General features: G+C 41.5%; 2 protein-coding genes and 1 long non-coding RNA gene across 11 annotated transcripts in view; all 3 read left to right on the forward strand.

Moving 5' to 3' along the window:
- The first annotated feature begins 8,705 nt into the window (after positions 1-8,705).
- Positions 8,706-18,559, forward strand: LOC112242147. 4 transcript variants are annotated; one of them, XR_006082172.1, is made up of 6 exons: positions 8,706-9,090; positions 14,597-14,797; positions 14,962-15,112; positions 15,219-15,387; positions 16,284-16,452; positions 16,621-18,559. It is a non-coding gene; the product is annotated as an uncharacterized LOC112242147 (long non-coding RNA). The 4 variants fall into 4 exon arrangements; XR_006082169.1 differs by having other exon boundaries at positions 16,284-18,559; XR_006082171.1 differs by having other exon boundaries at positions 16,305-18,559.
- A 663-nt stretch (positions 18,560-19,222) lies between these two features.
- LOC112237714 (C-Jun-amino-terminal kinase-interacting protein 4-like) overlaps positions 19,223-21,862 on the forward strand; it is a 49,435-nt gene continuing 46,795 nt past the window's right edge. For 4 of the 6 annotated variants that reach the window (XM_042315283.1, XM_042315284.1, XM_042315286.1 and 1 more), the window contains exon 1: positions 19,223-19,526. The gene's annotated coding sequence lies outside the window, so the exon portion shown is untranslated. The remainder of the gene's footprint in view (positions 19,527-21,862) is intronic. The other 2 variants (XM_042315282.1, XM_042315285.1) reach the window with 1 other exon arrangement.
- LOC121844778 (C-Jun-amino-terminal kinase-interacting protein 4-like) lies at positions 19,228-19,530 on the forward strand. Its single transcript, XM_042315290.1, has one exon. It carries the CDS (start codon positions 19,228-19,230, stop codon positions 19,528-19,530), a length of 303 nt encoding a protein of 100 aa, XP_042171224.1.

Below are 21,862 nucleotides of genomic sequence, written 5' to 3' on the forward strand. Positions count from 1 at the left end.
TGCCAGCAGCACAATTGATGACATCGTCTTCATATGGTAACGAGGAAACCTTCAAAATACAATCCCACATTGTAATATCAAAACACATTGTAATATCATTAGCTGATAAGACATAATACATTTTAATCAAGGGCCACTTTTATTGTGCCAACAAGAAAAGGAAAAAAAGTCATTTATGAAAACAAATACAAAATATGGTTTTAAAAACATATTTTAAGACCAACAATGACAAAATAGATTGTCTTAGAGAAATAACTATTCTGGGTGTAAGGAAGGAATACTCAGTAGGGTTTGTAGAATAGATATATAGTGTCATTTCATGGTGCTCGGAATAATATATATTGTTGCTGGCAGATATAGCAGCTCTGCTTCTAGCTCCGAAGAAACTTGGCAGTATTTTTGGGATGTGTTATTTCTTACATTATTATCCCAGAATTGTTTTTGTGCTATTACTTACAGCTGGAAATAACTTTTGCATATCAGAGCGGAGGTGAATCCCCAGCATTACGACCAGCAATACGAATTGTTCGTACCCCCTACGGCAATGGAACTTTTCCCAGAGGCTGCTCCAAGACGCCGCCGGCGGAGAAGAGGTATACAGAGTGGACTTCTAGTCCGACTAAGGAGACGTGCACACCATCCGCAGCTTCTGAGTATATTACTCACTAATGGTCAGTCTCTGGGCAATAAAGTAGACAAGCTCAGGTGAGGATCTCCTTCCAGAGAGACATCAGGGACTGTAACATATTCTGTTTTATGGAATCATGGCTCTCTCGAGATATACTGTCCCCGTCCATACAGCCAGCTGGGTTCTCAGTACATCGCACAGACATGAATAAAGAACTCTCTGGGAAGAAGAAAGGCGGTGATGTATGTATCATGATTTACTACTCATGGTGTGATTGCGATAACATACAGAAATTCAAGTCCTTTTGTTCACCCGACCTAGAATACCTCACAATTAAATGCCGACCGTATTACCTCCCAAGGGAATTCTCTTCGGTTATAGTCACAGCTGTGTATATTCCCCCTCAAGCTGATACCACAACGGCCCTCAACGAACTACATTGGACTTTATGCAAACTGGAAACCACATATCCCGAGGCAACATTTATTGTAGCTGGGGATTTTAACAAAGCAAATTTTATGAAAATGCTACTGAAGTTCTATCAACCCACTGACTGTAGTACTCGCTCTTGTAAAACACTCGATCACTGCTACTCCCCCTTCCGGGATGTTTTAAAGGCCCTCCCCGCCCTGCCTTTGGCAAATTAGATCACAACTTCATTTTGCACCTCCCTTCCTATAGGCAGAAACTCAAATAGGAAGTAACCGTGCTAAGGTCTATTCAACGCTGGTCTGACTAATCGGAATCCATGCTTCATGATTGTTTTGAACACACGGACTGGGATATGTTCTGGGTAGCCTCTGAGAATAACATTGACGTATACACGGACATGGTGACTGAGTTCATCAGAAAGTGTATAGGGGATGTTGTTCCCACTGTGACTATTAAAACCTACCCAAACCAGTAACCATGGATAGATGACAGAATTCACGCAAGGTGACTGGGAATATGGTCGAATACAAGCAGTGTAGTTATTCCCTCCGTAAGGCAATCAAACAGGCAAAACGTCAGTACAGAGACAAAGTGGAGTCGCAATTCAACTGCTCAGACACATGATGTACTGTATGTGGCAGGGTTTAAATACAATCACGGATTACCGCCCCAATAGATCCACAGACAATGCAATCGCCATCGCACTGCACACTGCACTATCCCATCTGGACAAGAGGAATTCCTACAGTATGTAAGAATGCTGTTCATTGACTATAGCTCAGCATTCAACACCAAAGTACCCTCCAAGCTCATCATTAAGCTCAGGCCCTGGGTCTGAACCCCGCCCTGTACAACTGGGTTCTGGACTTTCTGACTTGACGCCCCCAGGTGGTGAAGGTAGGAAACAACACCTCCAATTCGCTGATCCTCAACACAGGGGCCCCACAAGCTTGCAGACAACACAACAGTAGTAGGCCTGATTACCAACAATGATGAGACAGCCTACAGGGAGGAGGTGAGGGATCTGGCGAAGCGGTGCCAGGAAAATAACCTCTCCCTCAATGTCAACAAAACAAAGGAGATGACGACTTCAGGAAACTTCAGAGGGAGCACTCCCCTAACCACATCAACGGGACCGCAGTTGAGAAGGTGAAAAGCTTCAAGTTCCTCTCCATACACATCACTGACAATCTGAAATGGTGACAAGAGCGCCTCTTCAACCTCAGGAGGCTGAAGAAATTTGGTTTGGCCCCTAAGACCTTCACAAACTTTTACATATGCACAATTGAGAGCATCCTGTTGGGCTGTATCACCGCCTTGTACAGAAACTGCAGGGCTCTCCAGAGGGTAGTGTGATCTGCCCAACGCATCACCGGGGGCACAAAGTGAACCCTCCAGGACAACTAAAGCACCCGATGTCACAGGAAGGCCAAAAAGATCCAGGAGAACAACCACCCGAGCCACTGCCTGTTTACCCCTTTATCATCCAGAAGGCGAGGTCAGTACAGGTGCATCAAAGCTGGGACCGAGAGACTGAAAAGCAGCTTCTATCTCAAGGCCATCAAACTGTTAAACAGTCAGTCATCACTAGCACATTAGAGGCTTATGTTTACATACTTTAGAGGCTCCAACATTGCTCGTCCTAATATTTATATATTTCTTAATTCCATCCTTTTACTTTTAGATTAGTGTGTGTTGTTGTGAATTGTTAGATGCTACTGCACTGTTCGAGCTAGGAATACAAACATTTCGCTACACCCGCAAAAACATCTGCTAAATATGTGTATGTGACCAAAAGCATCTGTTAATATGTGTATGTGACCAATAAAATGTGATTTGATTTGTCCTTTTACTCCACTCCTCCCATTCCATAGGAGGCTGAATCACATCAAGTGAGCTTACATCACTACAAAAAAACTGCTAACCAAACCAGTGCAGGGCATGCGCACTGAATTACACTCAAAAATCGTTTCTTTGATTTTTTCCCCCAGATCTCAAAAGTCCTACCAATGTGTTTTGCTGTGCATGAATGCACTTTAGAGCGTGTGTCATCCTGCAGCACAGCATTTTGTGGGAAGTTGAGGTCAGGTCCAACACTGACTACACACCCAAGAGGGAAAGAGGTTGATATATTGTTTTAGTGATTTATATATTATATATCAAATTTAGCAGCCGCTTTTATCGAAAGTGACTTACAGCCATGCGTGAATCAATTTAATATGATTTATAAGACCTTTTATTAAGGTATCATATTTGACCTTGTGGGTGATGTCACATTTGACATAGGTGATTATGTCACACTCCACATTTATGAACCCTTTATAAAGCATGATACACAGCATGATACACAGTTATAGATGATTTGTAAAACATTTCTGTAGTGTTTATGAAGGTTTTATCAAGCATTTATAAGATGAACGTAATATAAAGTGGAACCAATCAGGGTCAATCCTGCTTTGTAACACAATAAAATTAGAAAAAATCCAAATCCCACTTTGTAACACAATACAACGTGAAGAAATCCAAGGGGTATGATTACTTTTGCAAGGTACGGTATATAAATCACTGTCTCAGATGATTGTTTTTTGGTTGGTTGTACTATGCTCTTCTAGTAAATTACATGACGAAATCATCCTTCTCAGTTAGAGACCTCTAACCTCAGACACCTCTAATATGTGCTTCCTGTTCCCATAAACATGGAATCAAGTAACAGAAAGAAATGTTAGAATATATACATCCTGATGAATGTCATTAGACTGGAAGGTGGATTAAATAGATAGGACTAATTGATTTAATTGTACATTTTTTTTGTCATCAATCTACTCAAAATACTCTAATGTCAAAGTGGAAGAAACCTTTTTAAAATAAATTCATTCAGGATTAACATTTGCCTTAACAAATCACATACAGTGCCCGTGGAAAGTTTTCAGACCCCTTGACATTTTCCACATTTTGTTATGTTACAGCCTTATTCTAAAATTGATTAAATGTTTTTTCCCCCCTCATCAATCTACACACCCCATAATGACAAAGCAAAAACAGGTTTATTGACATTTTTGCTAATATATATATTTAAAAAACTGGAATGTTACATTTACATAAGTATTCAGACCTTTTACTCAGTAATTTGTTGAAGCACATTTGGCAGTGATTACAGCCTCCCTTCTGTATTTGGGGAGTTTCTTCCATTTTTCTCTGCAGATCCTCTCAAGCTCTGTCAGGTTGGATGGGGAGTGTTGCTGCACAGCTATTTTCAGGTCTGTCCAGCGATGTTGGATCAGGTTTAAGTCCTGCCTCTGGCTAGGCCACACAAGAACATTCAGAGACTTGTCCCTAAGCCACTCCTGTGTTGTCTTGGCTGTGTGCTTAGGGTCGTTGTCCTGTTGGATGGTGAACCTTTGCCCCAGTCTGAGGTCCTGGGAGCTCTGGAGCAGGTTTTTATCAAGGATCTCTCTGTACTTTGGTCTGTTCATCTTTGCCTTGATCCTGACTAGTCTCCCAGTCCCTGCCACTAAAAAACATCCCCTCAGCATGATTCTGCCACCACCATTCTTCACTGTAGGGATAGTGCCAGGTTTCCTCCAGACGTGACGCTTGGCATTCAGGCCAAAGAGTTCAACCTTGGTTTCATCAGACCAGATAATCTTGTTTCCGATGGTGCTTTTCGGAAAAATCCAAACGGGCTGTCATGTCCTTTTTACTGAGGAGTGGCTTCCATCTGCCACTCTACCATAAAGGCCTGATTGGTGGAGTGCTGCATAGATGGTTTATCTTCTGGAAGGTTCTCCCATCTCCACAGAGGAACTCTAGTGCTCTGCCAGAGTGACCATCGCGTTCTTGGTCACCTCCCTGACCAAGGCCTTTCTCCCCTTTCTTAGTTTGGCTGGGCGGCCAGCTTTAGGAAGAGTCTTGGTGGTTCCAAACCTCTTCCATTTAATAATGATGGAGACCACTGTGTTCTTGGTGACCTTCAATGCTGCAGAAATGTTTTGGTACTGTGGTGGAAATTCACACCAGGTACACCTGAAGCCAATATTAAAATGAATCACTCTTTATTATCAGCAAGCTGGAGAGGTTATAACAAACACTGCACACTGTACAGGTCTATTATAAGTTTTGTTGGGGCAGTCCCAGCAGTTGTCTCATATACGGCATAATTAATTCATCACTACTGGTGGCTCGCACATGTGACTGACCAATACCTCATGAGGCTCTCTCTCCAAGTTGAGACCTTGAAACTGACATACCTCGGTTGTTCCCATAGCAATATTCAGGATGAGCAATAGTGAGGATTCCTCCATACACGAGCAGTCACCTGCATGAACCCATCTAATTAGTTATTAGAAACTAGCATTGATTTGATACATAAACATAACATTTCCCTCACAGTACCCTCAACTCAATCCTGTCTCAGAACTCTACAGACAATTCAATTGAATTTACCACAGGTATGGGTCTGAATACTTATGTAAATAGGGAATTTCTGTTTTTTTTTAAATTATACATTTGCAAACATTCTAAAAACCTGTTTTCGCTTCGTCATTATGGGGTATTCTGTGTAGATTGCTGAGGATGTTTATTTATTTAATCCATTTTAGAAAAAACTAAGGCAACAGAATGTGGAAAAGTCAAGGGGTCTGAATACTGTCCCCTATACACACAAAATCTATAAGGTTCCTTAGTCAAGTATTGAATTTCAAGCACAGATTCAACTAAATAAACCAGGGAGCTTTTCGAAAGCCTCATAAAGAAGGGCAGTGATTGGTAGATGGGTAACAATAACAAATCAGACATTGAATATCTCTTTAAGCATGGCAAAGTTAATACTTATGCTGTGGATTATGTATTAAACCACCCAGACACCTCACCCAGACCTTTTGAACTGAGCTACAGGACAGGAATGAAACTGCTCAGGGATGTTCCCATGAGGCCATTGGTGATTTTAAAACGGTTAAAGAGTTCAATGGCTGTAATGTGGAAAAATGGATGGAGGATGGATCAACAACATTGTAGTGACTCCACATTGTAGTGACTCCACATTGTAATGACTTAAATGACAAAGTGAAGAGAAAAAAATCTAAATATACAGAATAAATATATTCAAAACATGAATCTTGTATGCAAAAAGATTTTAAGAATGCACTTTTAGCCTAATGCAAATTCTTATGTTTGGGGCAAATCCAACACCACACCTCACTGAGTAATTGCCTCCTTATTTTCAAGCATATTGGTGGCTGCATCATGCTATGGCTATGCTTGACATCAGCAAATACTGGGGAGTTTTTAAGGATAAAAAGAAACGGGATGGGGCAACATCCTCGAGGAAAAAATCTGGTTCAGTCTGCTTTACACCAGACACTGGGAGAGGAATCTACCTTTCAGCAGGACAATATATATATATTTATTTTAATTTAACTAAGCAAGTCAATTAAGAGCAAATTCGTATTTACAATGACAGCCTACCAAGAGGCAAAAGGCAGGGACAGGGGCTGGGATTAAAAATAAAAATGGAGGATAAAACACACACCACGACAAGAGAAACATCACAACACTACATAAAGAGAGACATAAGACAAAACAGCATGGCAGCAACAGAGGCTCCAGAGGCTGGACTGAGGGTTTGTAGGCCTGTTGTAAGGCAGGTCCTCACCAGACATCACCAGCAACAACGTTGCCTAAGGGCACAAACTCACGATCGCTGGACCAGACAGGACTGGCAAAAAGGGCTCTTCACTGACCACCAGAGGTGATGGTCGGATTGGCGTTTATCGTCGAAGGAATGAGCGTTACACCGAGGCCTGTGCTCTGGAGCGGGATCGATTTTGAGGTGGAGGGTCCGTCATGGTCTGGGGCTGTGTGTCACAGCATCATCGGACTGAGCTTATTATTACTGCAGGCAATCTCAACGCTGTGCGTTACAGGGAAGACATCCTCCTCCCTCATGTGGTACCCTTCCTGCAGACTCATCCTGACATGACCCTCCAGCATGACAATGCCACCAGCCATACTGCTCGTTCTGTGCGTGATTTCCTGCAAGACAGGAATGTCAGTGTTCTGTCATGGCCAGTGAAGAGCCCAGATCTCAATCCCATTGAGCACGTCTGGGACCTGTTGGATCGGAGGGTGAGTGCTAGGGCACGTCTGGGACCTGTTGGATCGGAGGGTGAGTGCTAGGGCACGTCTGGGACCTGTTGGATCGGAGGGTGAGTGCTAGGGCCATTCCCCCATACATGTCCAGGAACTTGCAGGTGCCTTGGTGGAAGAGTGGGGTAACATCTCACAGCAAGAACTGGCAAATCTGGTGCAGTCCATGAGGAGGAGATGCACTGCAGTACTTAATGCAGCTGGTGGCCACACCAGATACTGACTGTTACTTTTGATTTTGACCCCCCCCCCTTTGTTCAGGAATACTTCATTCCATTTCTGTTAGTCACATGTCTGTGGAACTTGTTCAGTTTATGTCTCAGTTGTTGTTATGTTCATACAAATATTTACACATGTTAAGTTTGCTGAAAATAAAAGCAGTTGACAGTGAGAGGACGTTTCTCTTTTTGCTGAGTTTATGTGTGTGAGGTGTATAATTTTGTTTCAAAATAGATTTGTTTAAGACTACCAACAAACACTGTGTGACCCTGATTTAGCCCACTGCAGTAAAAGGTTAAGATAATGTGACTGGCAGAACAGGTGTTGTATGTGGAGGATAGGGGTTGCAGTAGGTATCTCAGATAGGGGGGAGTGAGGCCTAAGAGGGTTTTATAAACAAGCATAAACCAGTGGGTCTTGCACCGGGTATACAGTGATGGCCAGTTTCCAGAGTGCAGTCATAAATCGGTGGCAAATCTGATGGCTAAATGGTAAAGAACATCTAGCCGCTCGAGAGCACCCTTAACTGCCGATCTATAAACGGGTAGATGGGTAGATGGTCATCTGAATCAGAGTTAGTTTGGCAGACGGGGTGAAAGAGGAAACCAAGTCTAGGTGTAACCTTACCCTGCAGCTTGGATATGTGCTGAGAGAAGGACAGGGTACCGTCTAACCATACTCCCAAGTACAGTACTTGTACGCTCTGACATTTTGTACACAAATTTGTTTACATCCTTGTTAGTCAGCATTTTTCCTTTGCCAAGATAATCCATCCGCCTGACAGGTGTGGCATATCAAGAAGCTTGCACTGGGTACAATAAAAGACCACTCTAAAATGTGCAGTTTTGTCACACAACACAGTGCAACAGATGTTTCAAGTTTTCAGGGAGCGTGCTATTGGCATGCTGACTGCATGAATTTCCAACAGAGCTGTTGCCACATCATTTTATGTTAATTTCTCAACCAGTGGGCAAAGTCGCTTCCAACCGTTTTAGAGAATTTGGCATAACCGCAGACCATGTGTAACCACGCCAGCACAGGACCTCCACATCCGGCTTGGACTGAGGAGAACGGGAGCTACGGGTAGTACCAGGGTGTTAGTAGGTGACACAAGCACCCAGATTAAATAAAATACATTTAATGAAACAAAACCCCTACTGTAGCTGCCTACCTAACATCAACAGGCAGCACCAGTAGCGAAACAATTAAAAATAGACACTAAAAGTAAAGTTCCTGGTGATCATAGCGATCTGACTCCCCGATTCCGTCTGAACTTGGAATATTCCTGTTCACGGGCATTGGCCACTGACCCTCATCCTGGTTGTTCTGTTCTGCATTGTGTATTATTGTAATCATTTGAAGTTTGATGGAATAACCATTTTAACTACACTCGCTGTCTGCCATCTGCCCGGTACAGTTTAAACCGGGATTCATCAGTGAAGAGCACACTTCTCCAGCATGCCTGGGGCCATCGAAGGTGTGCATTTTCACACTGAAGTTGGTTACAATGCCGAACTTCAGTCAGGTCAAGACCCTGAAGACGGTTTCTGTCAGTTTGTGCATAAATTCCTTGGTTGTGCAAACCCACAGTTTCATCAGCTGTCCGGGTGGCTGGTCTCAGACGATCCTGCTGGTGAATAAGCCAGAGAAAACACTGAGAGAGAAAGGTATGTGTTGCAGATGACTCCTTTGTAGAAGTCCATAACGTGAAATAAATAAAACATCCCAAGGTTAATGCTGTAGATATTGTTATAAGGGAGTGTGAGACTATTGAAACATGTAACTTTCAGAGTTTTGTTATTAATATAGTTTACAGAGTGCTAAAAGTGCTGCTGTTGCTAGCTAGCATGCCTTTCTGTGATGCAGACGGTTAGCTGAGCTGCCAACTGGCGTTGCATTATGGGAGATGTAGTTTGATCCTCTACGGTCCGAATGAAATAGAGGCGATTTCACGTTGTAACTTGTTTATGTTGCCGTGTTTTTTTTTACATGAGTTGTTGTATTTTGCAACTGTCAACACTGAAAGCACCTAGTAATGTATTGGGCATGTGAGACAGTGTAATGCTCCGGGTGTCGTGGGTGTGGAGTCAAACGCAGGAGACAGAGAGTGCAATGCTGTGCTTCTTTAATAGCACCAACGCACCACAGGGTGCTCACAATAGTAACGGCCCCATAATCAGGGAATGAAAATGTACAATGGAAAAATGCACGACCAGGCACTAACACGTACCTCTACAACAGGTTACACTGAATAATCCCGCACAACAACCAGGCGGGCCGGCTGTCTAATAAAGACAAACTAATCATTCATAAACAGATGCTACCAATAAACATACAAGGAGGGGGAGGAAAGACAATCAGTGGCAGCTAATAGGCCGGTGACGATGACCACCGAGCGCCACCCGCCCGGGAAGGGAAACCACCCTCGGTCGGACTCGTGACAGACAGGATATGTGTTTTACCTTTCTTCATGCTCCTGTGTAGAACAACTTGTCAGATGGTGCATTGGAGACTGATGTGTTCCTGTCCTGTCTTTTCATAATACTATTGCAGGTATGGTTATATTGTCTAGGAATTAAGATTATACATTCTCTGTATTAAGGACTGGTTATTATTTTATAGTATACATTATGGCTTTATGTATGAGTGTGATTGTGTGAGTCCGAGAAAACACTGAGAGAGAAAGAACAACTTGTCAGATGGTGCGCTGGAGACTGATGTGTTCCTGTCCTGTCTTTTCACAATACTATTGCAGATCAACATAAAAGCCTAAAACATAGCCGTGGTGTCGCTCTTCATTTCTTGGTTCTCCTGTGGTACATAGGAAACCCGCTACACGAGCATGGCTTCGTTTGGGAGAGCGGTTTGCTGATGTCAACGTTGTGAACAGAGTGCCCCATGGTGGCAATGGGGTTATGGAATGGGCAGGCATAAGCTACGGACAACGAACACAATTGCATTTTATCGATGGCAATTTGAATGCACAGAGATACCGTGATGAGATCCTGAGGCCCATTGTCATGACGTTCATCCACCGTCATCGCCTCATGTTTCAGGCCCCATGTCGCAAGGATCTGTCCACAATCCGGAAAATGTCCCAGTTCTTCCATGGCCTGTATAATCACCATGACCACACATGTCACCCATTGAGCATGTTTGGGATGCTCTGGATCAACGTGCATGACAGCATGTTTCAGTTCCCGCCAATATCCAGCAAGTTTGCACAGCCATTGAAGAAGAGTGGAACAACATTCCACAGGCCACAATAAACAGCCTGGTCAACTCTATGCGAAGGAGATGTGTCGCGCTGCGTAAGGCAAATAGTGGTCACACCAGATACTGACTGGTTTTCTGATCCAAACTCCTACCTTTTTTTAAGGTATGTGTGACCAACTTGAATATCTGTATTCCCAGTCATGTGAAATCCATAGATTAGGGCCTAATTAATTTGTATATGTTGATTAATTTCATTATATGAACTGTAACTCAGTAAAATATTTGAACTTGTTGCATGTTGCTTTTATATTTTTGTCAGTGTACATCATTGGTCAGAGAGGTATAAAAAGGAATGTCAGTCTTAACGTGACACACACTTATTTAGGACCTCATCCAGAGTGGTGCAGTGGTCTAAGACACTGCATCTCTTTGCAAGAGGTATCACTGCAGCACCTAGTTCATATTCAGGCTGCATCACATCCAGCTGTGATTGGGAGTCCCATAGGGCGGTGCCCAATTGGCCCAGTGTTGTCCGGGGTAGGCTGTGATTGGGAGTCCCATAGGGCGGTGCCCAATTTGTCCGGGATAGGCTGTCATTGGGAGTCCCATAGGGCGGTGCCCAATTGTCCCAGTGTTGTCCGGGGTAGGCTGTGATTGGGAGTCCCATAGGGCGGTGCCCAATTGGCCCAGTGTTGTCCGGGGTAGGCTGTCATTGGGAGTCCCATAGGGCGGTGCCCAATTGGCCCAGTGTTGTCCGGGGTAGGCTGTCATTGGGAGTCCCATAGGGCGGTGCCCAATTGGCAGCCGTGTTTTCCCGGGGTAGGCTGTCATTGGGAGTCCCATAGGGCGGTGCTCAATTGGCCCAGTGTTGTCCGGGGTAGGCTGTCATTGGGAGTCCCATAGGGCGGTGCCCAATTGGCCCAGTGTTGTCCGGGGTAGGCTGTCATTGGGAGTCCCATAGGGCGGTGCCCAATTGGCCGCCGTGTTGTCCGGGGTAGGCTGTCATTGGGAGTCCCATAGGGCGGTGCCCAATTGGCCCAGTGTTGTCCGGGGTAGGCTGTCATTGTAAAAAATCATTTGTTCTTATCCTTGCCTAGTTAAATGAAGGTTAAAAACATTTAATTCTTGGGGCATTTTATCAGTGGGAGACTTGAGGTAGGCTACAGACAATTTCTTTCCTTTAATTTTTTAAAAATATGTTACATTCAGACATTAGGCATACATAATATAATTTAGTTACTTATTTTTTATACAGTTGGGTGTTTAACCACATATTTTAAGGGTCATTTTAGTGTTGTTTTTATTAGTCTACTGATGATATGCAGCCAACAAATTGTGCATCAGCAGTAGTTTTAAAGATAGAGCACTTATAGTAAAAATCTAAAAGTGTGATTATAATATGTTTTGCATCATTTGAAGCATTTTGTACACTACACTCACATAGTCTGAGTAGACCTGGGTAAAAAATCTCAGCTAAATAAAATGCACCAATATCATAAGTGAAAGTACAAGTAAGAGACTTGTCAGTGTGTGGGTGGGTAGTCTGTGTTATGTACAGTAATTACATTGGACTTTGTCTTTGAAGAGATGTTGCTGTTTATATCACCTGCACCACCTTTGCCTTATATAGGTTAGTTGTGTAAGGTTCTGTACTTCTTTTCTTAGTCAACCTTGTATTCTGTTTTGTTGTGTTCTTGAACGTATCCCTGTTTCTTTGTGTTCCCGAACGTAGCCCTGTCTTTCATTTTTGTTCATTGATTTCACCTGTGTTAGTTACTCACCTGGTCTCATCAGCTCCTTATTTAGTTCAGTTCATTCTGTTTGTGCCTTTGTGAGGCATTGTGCATTTTGACTCTACTAAGCCTTTTCCTGGCTCGTTTGTGAGAACCAGTTCTAGCGGTCAGTCCTAGTTTTGATTCACCTGCCTACTTGTGTATGACCATTGCCTACCTGTGACCACAATTCCCGGAATAAACACCTGCCACGCTCTGTGTATGAATCTATACCTTTTTCTCCCTGACTATTCATTACAAGTTGTAGTGTGTTTGTACCTACAGTATGTGATGGACTTGTTTTTGATAGATACCTAATCACTCTGGTGTCTCTACTGTTTCCGTTAAACTCAGTCTTATGTGTCGTGTGCATCATAGCAGCTCGGCACAGGATTTTATGCCCCCTTATTAGCACACACACAATACTTATTTGGAGCAGTATAAAAATAAGAAACTAACAAATAAACAGAAATTGTTTAATGACACATAAGGAAGAGCTAAATGATCTAAGATCATAGTACTTAATCATAGTATGTTGATTGCATTTATTTCAACATACTCGACCGGTCAAAGGTTTTAGAACACCTACTCATTCAAGGGTTTCTCTTTATTTTTACTATGAAACAACACTTGGAATCATGAAGTAACCCAAAAAGTGTTAAACAAATCAAAATATATTTTATATTTGATATTCTTCAAATAGCCACCCTTTGCCTTGATGACAGCTTTGCACACTCTTGGCATTCTCTCAACCAGCCTCATGAAGTAGTCACCTGGAATGCACCTCAATTAACAGGTGTGTATTCTTAAGTTCATTTGTGGAATTTCTTCCCTGAATGCTTTTGAGCCAATCAGTTGTGTTGAGATGAGGGGGGTACCTCTGCTGCAGATGGAAAGTCCATTAGAGTTTCCAGCCTCAGAAATTGCAGCCCAAATAAATGCTTCACAGAGTTTCAAGTAACAGACACATCTCAATCTCAAACTGTTCAGAAGAGACTGTGTGAATCAGGCCTTCATGGTCGAATTGCTGCAAAGAAACCACTACTCAAGGACACCAATAAGAAGAAGAGACTTGCTTGGGCCAAGAAACACGAGCAATGGACATTAGACCGGTGTATCTTTGTCCTTTGGAGTCCAAATTTGAGATTTTTGGTTCCAACCCCTGTGTCTTTGTGGGTGAATGGATGATCTCCGCATGTGTATTTCCCACCGTAAAGCATGGAGGAGGAGGTGTTATTGTGAAGGGGTGCTTTTCTGGTGATACTGTCTTGTGATTTATTTAGAATTCAAGGCACACTTAACCAGCATGGCTACCACAGCATTCTGCAGCGATACGCCATCCCATCTGGTTTGGGCTTAGTGGGACTATAATTAGTTTTTTCAACACACCTCTAGGCTGTGTAAGTGCAATTTTACCAAGAAGGAGAGGGGTGGAGTGCTGCATCAGATGACCTGGCCTCCACAATCCCCTGACCTCAACCAAATTAAGATGGTTTGGGATGAGTCGGAAGGAAAAGCAGCCAACAAGTGCTCAGCATATGTGGGAACTTCTTCAAGATTGTTGGAAAGGAATTCCAGGTTAAGCTGGTTGAGAGAATGCCAAGAGTGTGCAAAGATATCATCAAGGCAAAGGGTGGCTATTTGAAGAATCTCAAATATAAAATATATTTTGATTTGTTTAACACTTTTTTGGTTACTACATGATTCCATATGTGTTATTTCATAGTTTTGATGTCTTAAAAATAAAGAAAAACCCTTGAATGAGTAGGTGTTCTAAAACTTATGACCAGTAGTGCATGTTTGTTTAATAGTTTTTGACAAGGAATGGAGGATCACACCCTGGGGGTTCGTTTGAAAATGAATGGGAGAAAAATATATTTTAAAATAATTTTCAGTTGAAAATGCTGTGTACAAGGACCACCTCCTGTGAAAATTATGCAATAAAGTAAATGGCATCATTCCAAGTCCATTGCTTTTTTATTAACTTAAAGGTACACTCCATGATGTGACAGCATAATGCAAAGTGGCGACAAACAAGTCAAAACAACAGATTACAAATCACCCAAATTATGTGGCAGTCTTGGAAGATTAGAATTTTGTTTTTGTTTTCTGTAAGCCTGCTGTGACATGATATTGTATCGCTGAGTCTACCTCTCTAAATCTGTCCTCTACTGCCCTCTGACAGTCAGGAAGTGGAAATGCTTAAGGAACTGAAAGACTATGTGCCTGGAAATCTTAAGTGAAGACTATCAGAATCCTCCTCCACGAACCAGCTGGAGTGGGAAAATCCAGCTTCATCAACTCCATCAATTGTGTGTTTCAGGGTCACATTACGAGTATCACCTTGGCCAACTTCACTGCTGCAGGTGAAAGCATTGCCAGAAAAGTAAGTTAGTTAAGTAAGTTATAAGCAAGTGTTATATGAAACCCATTGAGTGAAACCATAACATATTAAAGCAAATGGATGTGAATGTCAACCATTTTATTTTAATTATCAGTGCATACTCATCAAATTGTATATTCATTAGAAATGCACATCCTATTTTACAGTACGAAACCCACAAAATCTAAAAAAGAAAAACATGGAATCTATTTCCCATTGGTGTTCAATGATGTCATGGGTCTGGAGAAAAGTGTCAAAGGTGTGCGTAAGGCTGACATCATCAAGGCCCTAAAGAGTCATATAAAAGATGGCCACAAGGTAAAGTAAACCATGCGAAACACTATATCACCAACAAGGAATCTCTGATACAGTCAGTTAGTCAGTATTGATTAAAACAAATTTTTTACATTTCACTCTTGGCTAGTTTAATCCAATATCACCATTATCAGAAGAGGATCCTGGCTACATAAATACCCACAGTTCGGAGGACAGAGTTCACTGACTGGTCAGTGTCATACCAGCTGATAAAATGGCTGTCTTGATTGGTGTCATCCAGAAGATGAGGAACATCGGAGTAGGAGCCGCTGATATGGGTGAGAGTGCAAATTTTAGTGTCAGACCTGTGTTCAAATACTATTTATACTATTTACTATATCTCAAAAGTCATTTGGAAGTCAGTATTTTGATATATTTTATTGCGTGCTTCTACACCTGCATTGCTTGCTGTTTGGGGTTTTAGGCTGGGTTTCTGTACAGCACTTTGAGATATCAGCTGATGTACGAAGGGCTATATAAATAAATTTGATTTGATTTGATTTGAAAGTACAAGTAGTTGAATATTGGAATATATTTGGAAATACACTTGGAAAGTATTGGCATGTATTTGAAAAAAATACAAATATACTTCTATACTCCCATGCATTGGAACCAGGTCCGGTTGGTATTTGAAATAATCTCTTTGGAAATAAGTATTTGAAAATACTTTCAAATTATAAGGTATGGGTAAAGGTCAGGGTTAGGGTAAGGATGTCCCAAGGAATCCTGGATAGCACTGACTAAAATGGTGCGTTGGGATGCTATCGAAAACTTTTACATTTTGAAACAAACATGGGAACAAGCATCAGTTGTTACACCTCTGTAATTACAGACTTCAATTACCACCAGTTACATGTTGTTATTACAGTGTAACTATGAATTATCACAATTCATTACAATACTTGTAATGAATTAAACTGTAATAAGTCCTTATTACAGCAATCACACTGTAATAATGAACCTGAAAATGAAGTGTTACGCAATCATTTGAAAACGTTCAAATACTTCCAATAGAAGTAGTTGATTTGGGCCACACTATTTAAAAATACTCAAAGACACAGAAAATATGTATTGAAATAGAAAATGATCAAATACACATATATTTCAACCCAGGTCTGAAACTTACTGTACATTGCTATTATTTTGATGGCTACACAAACTAATAGTATTATAGGTGTACTATGTCTTTGAGTAGGAGCGTCATCACATTGCCTGGAGAGAAAAAGGACTGCTGGATTAAATCAGTTTGCTCTGGCAGGGATTCCCCAAATGGTTATTCTCATTAGAGTGAATGACGCCTGTCCATTGGTGAAGAAAGACCTGAAAAACATCTATCTGAGCAAGTACATAAAGGAGAAGTACAAAAACCATCCGATTGTATTATGAAAGACTGTTCGATTTGTTAACCATCAATGGGTGGCTAGCCAGTGTTCCTAATACATATTCCATGGTAGTTACATACACAGCTACAGCTCATTCAATTGAATTCCAACGTTATTCTTTCATTGCAGATGGAGCAGCGCAGTACTAAACTGGGAGTACCAGTAAACTGCATCCAGCCTGTGAAGAACTACCATGAGGAAATAAACTTGGATGAAGACATGAATGTGCTGCTATTGAGGGTTCGGCTCAATTTGGCAGATTACTTCATCAGAAAGCCCCCACAAGATATCAAGTGTTGTGTTCAAGACCACCTAAAGGGAGACTGATTCAAGATCGAGACCGGAGCAAATCCAGTCAGAGTCGAGACCAAGACTGGAGGGTGGAAGAGACAGAGACAAGGCCGAATCTAGGAAAATGCGAGTCCAATTCAAAAGACCATGGTTGCCACTAGGGCTGTACCAAGTACTCGGACAAAACGAGTATTGTAATGGATATGGAGAATTTTCAGAATATGACTATGACACAAGTCTTTTTTTAAATTATCTGTAATCTGATTATCTGTCATTTTTGCTGCCAGCACACGTCTCTCTTTCACTCAAAGTGTGAAGCTCTGTGTTCTCGAAACAACTATGGGCTAGTTCTTCTGTCTTAATTGGAACAGTATATGGGGCAAGTGAATTAGCCTACCTTCATCTAAATCTGTCTGGGTTAAATGCAGGCAGTAGTAACCAGCCATGCATTAGGCTATTTATGAACCTTTTCCGTTGATAATCGAATAGGATTAAGTAAGTAAATCATGTGCATTTTGATCTGTCGGGGTCATTTACCTTTGAACAATGTGTGTGAATGAGTGAATGAACATAATGATGCTCTCTGAGGAGCGCTTTGAGTGATAGCGCAGTAATTCACACTTGAGGTATAGGCTTTACCGGCATTTAAAGCGCACTCCAGGGTTTCTGATCAAGAGCAATCAAGAGTAAATCCGATTATGTCGGCACACCCCACGTTGTCACCATAATAAGAGTTCAAAATGGCCACTGTGTTCATACAGTATTTCACAAGAACATATGAATTCTTTAGACATTCAGAATGGTGACAAATGCATGCTGAGGGCAAATAGAGAGCCACTCTACAAATGATCACTAACTCAAACAGGTCTATAACAGATAAAAGTATAAAATACATTCTCCCCTGACTAATAGTGAGCGAGCAACTTTCAAACAATGATCCCCACTTTTCCCTATCAGCAAATCAAGGAAATGATGAGGAGCACTACAAAGTTTTAGGATATTTTTCAATGAAAGTAAAGGACAGTAATGTTAAGAGTAAAGTAGGAAGACCAGAAAATAGTCCATAAGATATTAATGTGTCATGAAAGGAGTGTGGCTATTTGCGCTGGCAAAGCGGTTTTATGGGATCTGATAATTATGAGTTTTTCACTCCCCTGGTATTGGTTGGTTGTCGGCAAGAAATGACTAGTAAAAATGTATCTGACACCAAGACAAGACCGAGACACTCCTAGGCCAGACTTGAGTAGGCTACTACAACACTGAAGATAACTGAGGGATGCATACATTATCCAGAGTCACTAGCCTACACTGAATCATAATACAAGTGGGTCTGTCATACAGCCACATAAAACCCCACAGAATAGTGAAGGCTACTTCTTCCTGTCATTTCTTTCACATTGTTTGCTTATAACTGATGATCCCTCTTGAGTAGGACAATTTTGCCACTTGTTTTTTCTGTTGGTTTGTTTTTGTCTGTTGTTTAGGTCTTTGGGTTTGTGAGATAGTGGGTTACAAATACAATGTATAATTTATTGAAGAAATATGTAATTTATTGCATATATTATTTGTATATTTTATTTATTTATTATTTCGCTACTTTATTGAGGAAAACTTTACTTACCATGATTGATAGCTATCTTAAGATCAATGCACTAACTGTAAATCGCTCTGGATAAGAGCTTCTGCTAAATAACTAAAATGTAATCGTTATTAGAGCAGGATCTTAAAGTGTTTTGAGGACAATGGAATTTAAATAAAGATGCCTTTATTAACAGTATACTTTAGTATTACTATTATGTGTTTGACTATATCATATGACTAGCCCTTGGCTTAACATTGTAGACCTACAAATATTCGGTAAAACTACATTGTCCACCTTAAAATATGACGTCACCACGTGATACTCAGCTGGGCTGCATTCAGTAAGTTTTTACGTTCTGGAACGTTCAATTGAACGGAAATGGTACTGAACGACCAGTTGAATAACGTGGAGGTTGTGGGTTGGGGAAAACTGATGTATAATAATAACGATAACGGTTGCGGGAATGCTGTCAGCATGGCCACTGCCCTTTAAAAACGTCACTCGTTGCTTCATGTCACACCTCACCACACCTACCAAACGGGAGCAAACGTACCTTAGTCTGTCCAAGAACGTACGAAAACGTTTTTTAACATGTCGTTCAGTACAAACAGTTCTGCAACGTAGCAAACGTTCAAGTGAACTGAACGCACCTCTGTTGTGAGAGGACGGAACCGGAGGGAAAAAATTATCCACGTCTATCGAAAGCTTCCAGTGAGGGACAATTACACGGATATTGCCATTTCAATTGAAGCTTTTAAAGGGAATACACATTCGATTTTCTTAAAGAAAATAACGGAATTCATAGTGGCGGGGTAAGTGTAAATCCTATTTACAGGACCTATTTGTTCAAGCAAGGGAAGAAAATGGAGTTGGAGGACGGAGTAGTGTACCAGGACGACCCGGGGACATCGGCTATGATGTCGGAGCGGGTATCGGGCCTGGCCAACTCCATTTACCGCGAGTTCGAGAAACTGATAGGAAAATACGATGAAGATGTGGTGAAAGAACTGATGCCGCTCGTCGTGGCTGTGCTGGAGAACCTGGATTCGGTGTTCGCGGAAAACCAGGAGCATGAAGTGGAGCTAGAACTGTTAAAGGAGGACAACGAACAGCTCATCACGCAGTATGAACGGGAGAAAGCGCTGAGGAAACACGCAGAGAGGTGAGTCCGGGCAGCGAACGGCGGAGAGAGGGAGTGAGATGGAGGACATTGACAGCGGATTTTAAACGCAGCCTCTAGCTGCAAGGCCACCCAAGCCAGTGTTTTTCATCACCAAAGCATCCCTACCGAAGTATATGTGTAGTGTAGAACATGCACGTGGTGCAACGTTGTCAACAAGGGATACCCACGAGGCTAACAATCTTATATTGTGGAAGGAGAGCCACGTTCGTAATATCTGCTTCCCAGTTAGAGGAGTAACTATGTGATTAGTTTAGCATCATGCTAACAGTAGCCTACCCATCCATGGTGGATTGATTCACAGTAGCCTCAATTTCATCACGCACTAACACACAGAATGCCTGCGACAGATATGTTTTTCTCCTCTAAGTATATAGGTGCGCGTTTGATGTTGCCATGAGAGGACGTAGCCCCCAGTTAGTCAACCATCCATCCTTTTTTTGTCAGACTGTTTGCCTGCTTGGCTACAGTAGCCTGCAAAAACAGCTTTCAGCCTCTTATCACTTTGCATGCAAATATCTTTAGTATATTGTTTTTTCTCCAAAGATAAACAGAGCCACTGGGAGAACTGTCTTCCTGTCAAGGTAAATCCAATCATGTCATCAGAAACATCCCACCTGTGTTCTGCTCTCACACACCATTAGCTCCTGTCTAGACCAGTGATGTGTATAAACCCTGGATGACTGGCAGGGGGTGGTGTATTTAAACCACCTAGCAGTCATCTTGGTACTTGTCACTTGTAAAAGAGATGACACATGTTACTGACCCCTACTTAATTCCATGTCATTTTGTTCTCAAAACATTTAATGTAAATACTGTAGAATTCCATTAATTCCTATGGAGGACTGCTCCTACTGGGGAGTGCCAGTGTGGCTTCAAAGCCTCTCAATTAAGTGATAATGCTCGAGAAGCCAGTGTTTGGAGGATATATTGGAACGGGTGTTGTTACTGTGCCAATATATCCTCAAAACACTGTCTTCGAAGGCTTTGAATCACTTTTATACAATGGGTTACCAACATAATAATAATGATTGACATATTATTATTCTGTTATTATTAGAGGCTTGTGTCTTTTTTAATATGAAGGGATATTTCACTTTCTCTGGTCATAGGAGTAACAACATGAATTGGTGCAGAAATAATGCAGTGCAACTTAAGTTTCGCCATCAGCTGGAAGACTGTCCTCTTTTTTCAGTGAAGGGAGGGAGAGAGGAGGGACGGTAAGTTAGGTGAGAGGCAGCTTCACGGCTGCTCCCTCCCTCCTCTCAGTGACCATCAGATGCAGACCATCAGTCCCAGTAAATAAAGGCTGTATATTATGCTCACTCAGCAGTGCCCCGCAAGTAATACAACAAATGTTCTATTACCCGTGTGATCATGTACCTAAAATGTTCTATTACCCGTGTGATCATGGACCTAAAATGTTCTATTACCCGTGTGATCATGGACCTAAAATGTTCTATTGTTCTATTACCCGGGTGACCTAAAATGTTCTATTATGTGATCATGGACCTAAAATGTTCTATTACCCGTGTGATCATGGACCTAAAATGTTCTATTACCCGTGTGATCATGTACCTAAAATGTTCTATTACCCATGTGATCATGTACCTAAAATTTTCTATTACCCATGTGATCATGGACCTAAAATGTTCTATTACCCGTGTGATCATGTACCTAAAATGTTCTATTACCCATGTGATCATGTACCTAAAATTTTCTATTACCCATGTGATCATGGACCTAAAATGTTATATTACCCGTGTGATCATGGACCTAAAATGTTCTATTACCCATGTGATCATGTACCTAAAATGTTTTAACATAATTTGAAAATGGTCTGAGAAAAACAAGGGTAATCAAGAGTAAATCCGATTATGTCGGCACACCCCTAGTTGTCACCATAATAAGAGTTCAAAATGCCCACTGTGTTCATACAGTATTTCAGGAGAACATATGAATTCTTTAGACACTCAGAATGGTGACAAATGCATGCTGAGGGCAAATAGAGAGCCACTCTACAAATGATCACTAACTCAAACAGGTCTAAAACAGATAAAAGTATAAAATATGTTCCAACTTCCCCAGTCACACCTGACTAATAGTGAGCGAGCAACTTTCAAACAATGATCCCCACTTTTCCCTACCAGCATATCAAGGAAATGATGAGGAGCAATACAAAGTTTTAGGATATTTTTCAATGAAAGTAAATGACAGTAATGTAAAGTAGGAAGACCAGAAAATAGTCCATAAGATATTATTATAATTTTTTTCCTTTTGGAAAAGTTTTATTATTACATTTCCTTTAAAAACAGATC

This window comes from Oncorhynchus tshawytscha, unplaced genomic scaffold (assembly GCF_018296145.1).
Source record: "Oncorhynchus tshawytscha isolate Ot180627B unplaced genomic scaffold, Otsh_v2.0 Un_contig_8190_pilon_pilon, whole genome shotgun sequence".
Taxonomy (NCBI): Eukaryota; Metazoa; Chordata; class Actinopteri; order Salmoniformes; family Salmonidae; genus Oncorhynchus; species Oncorhynchus tshawytscha.

Coding starts and splice junctions, on each gene's coding strand:
- LOC121844778 (XM_042315290.1), top strand. CDS start 19,228: ATGGAGTTGGAGGACGGAGTAGTGTACCAGGACGACCCGGGGACATCG.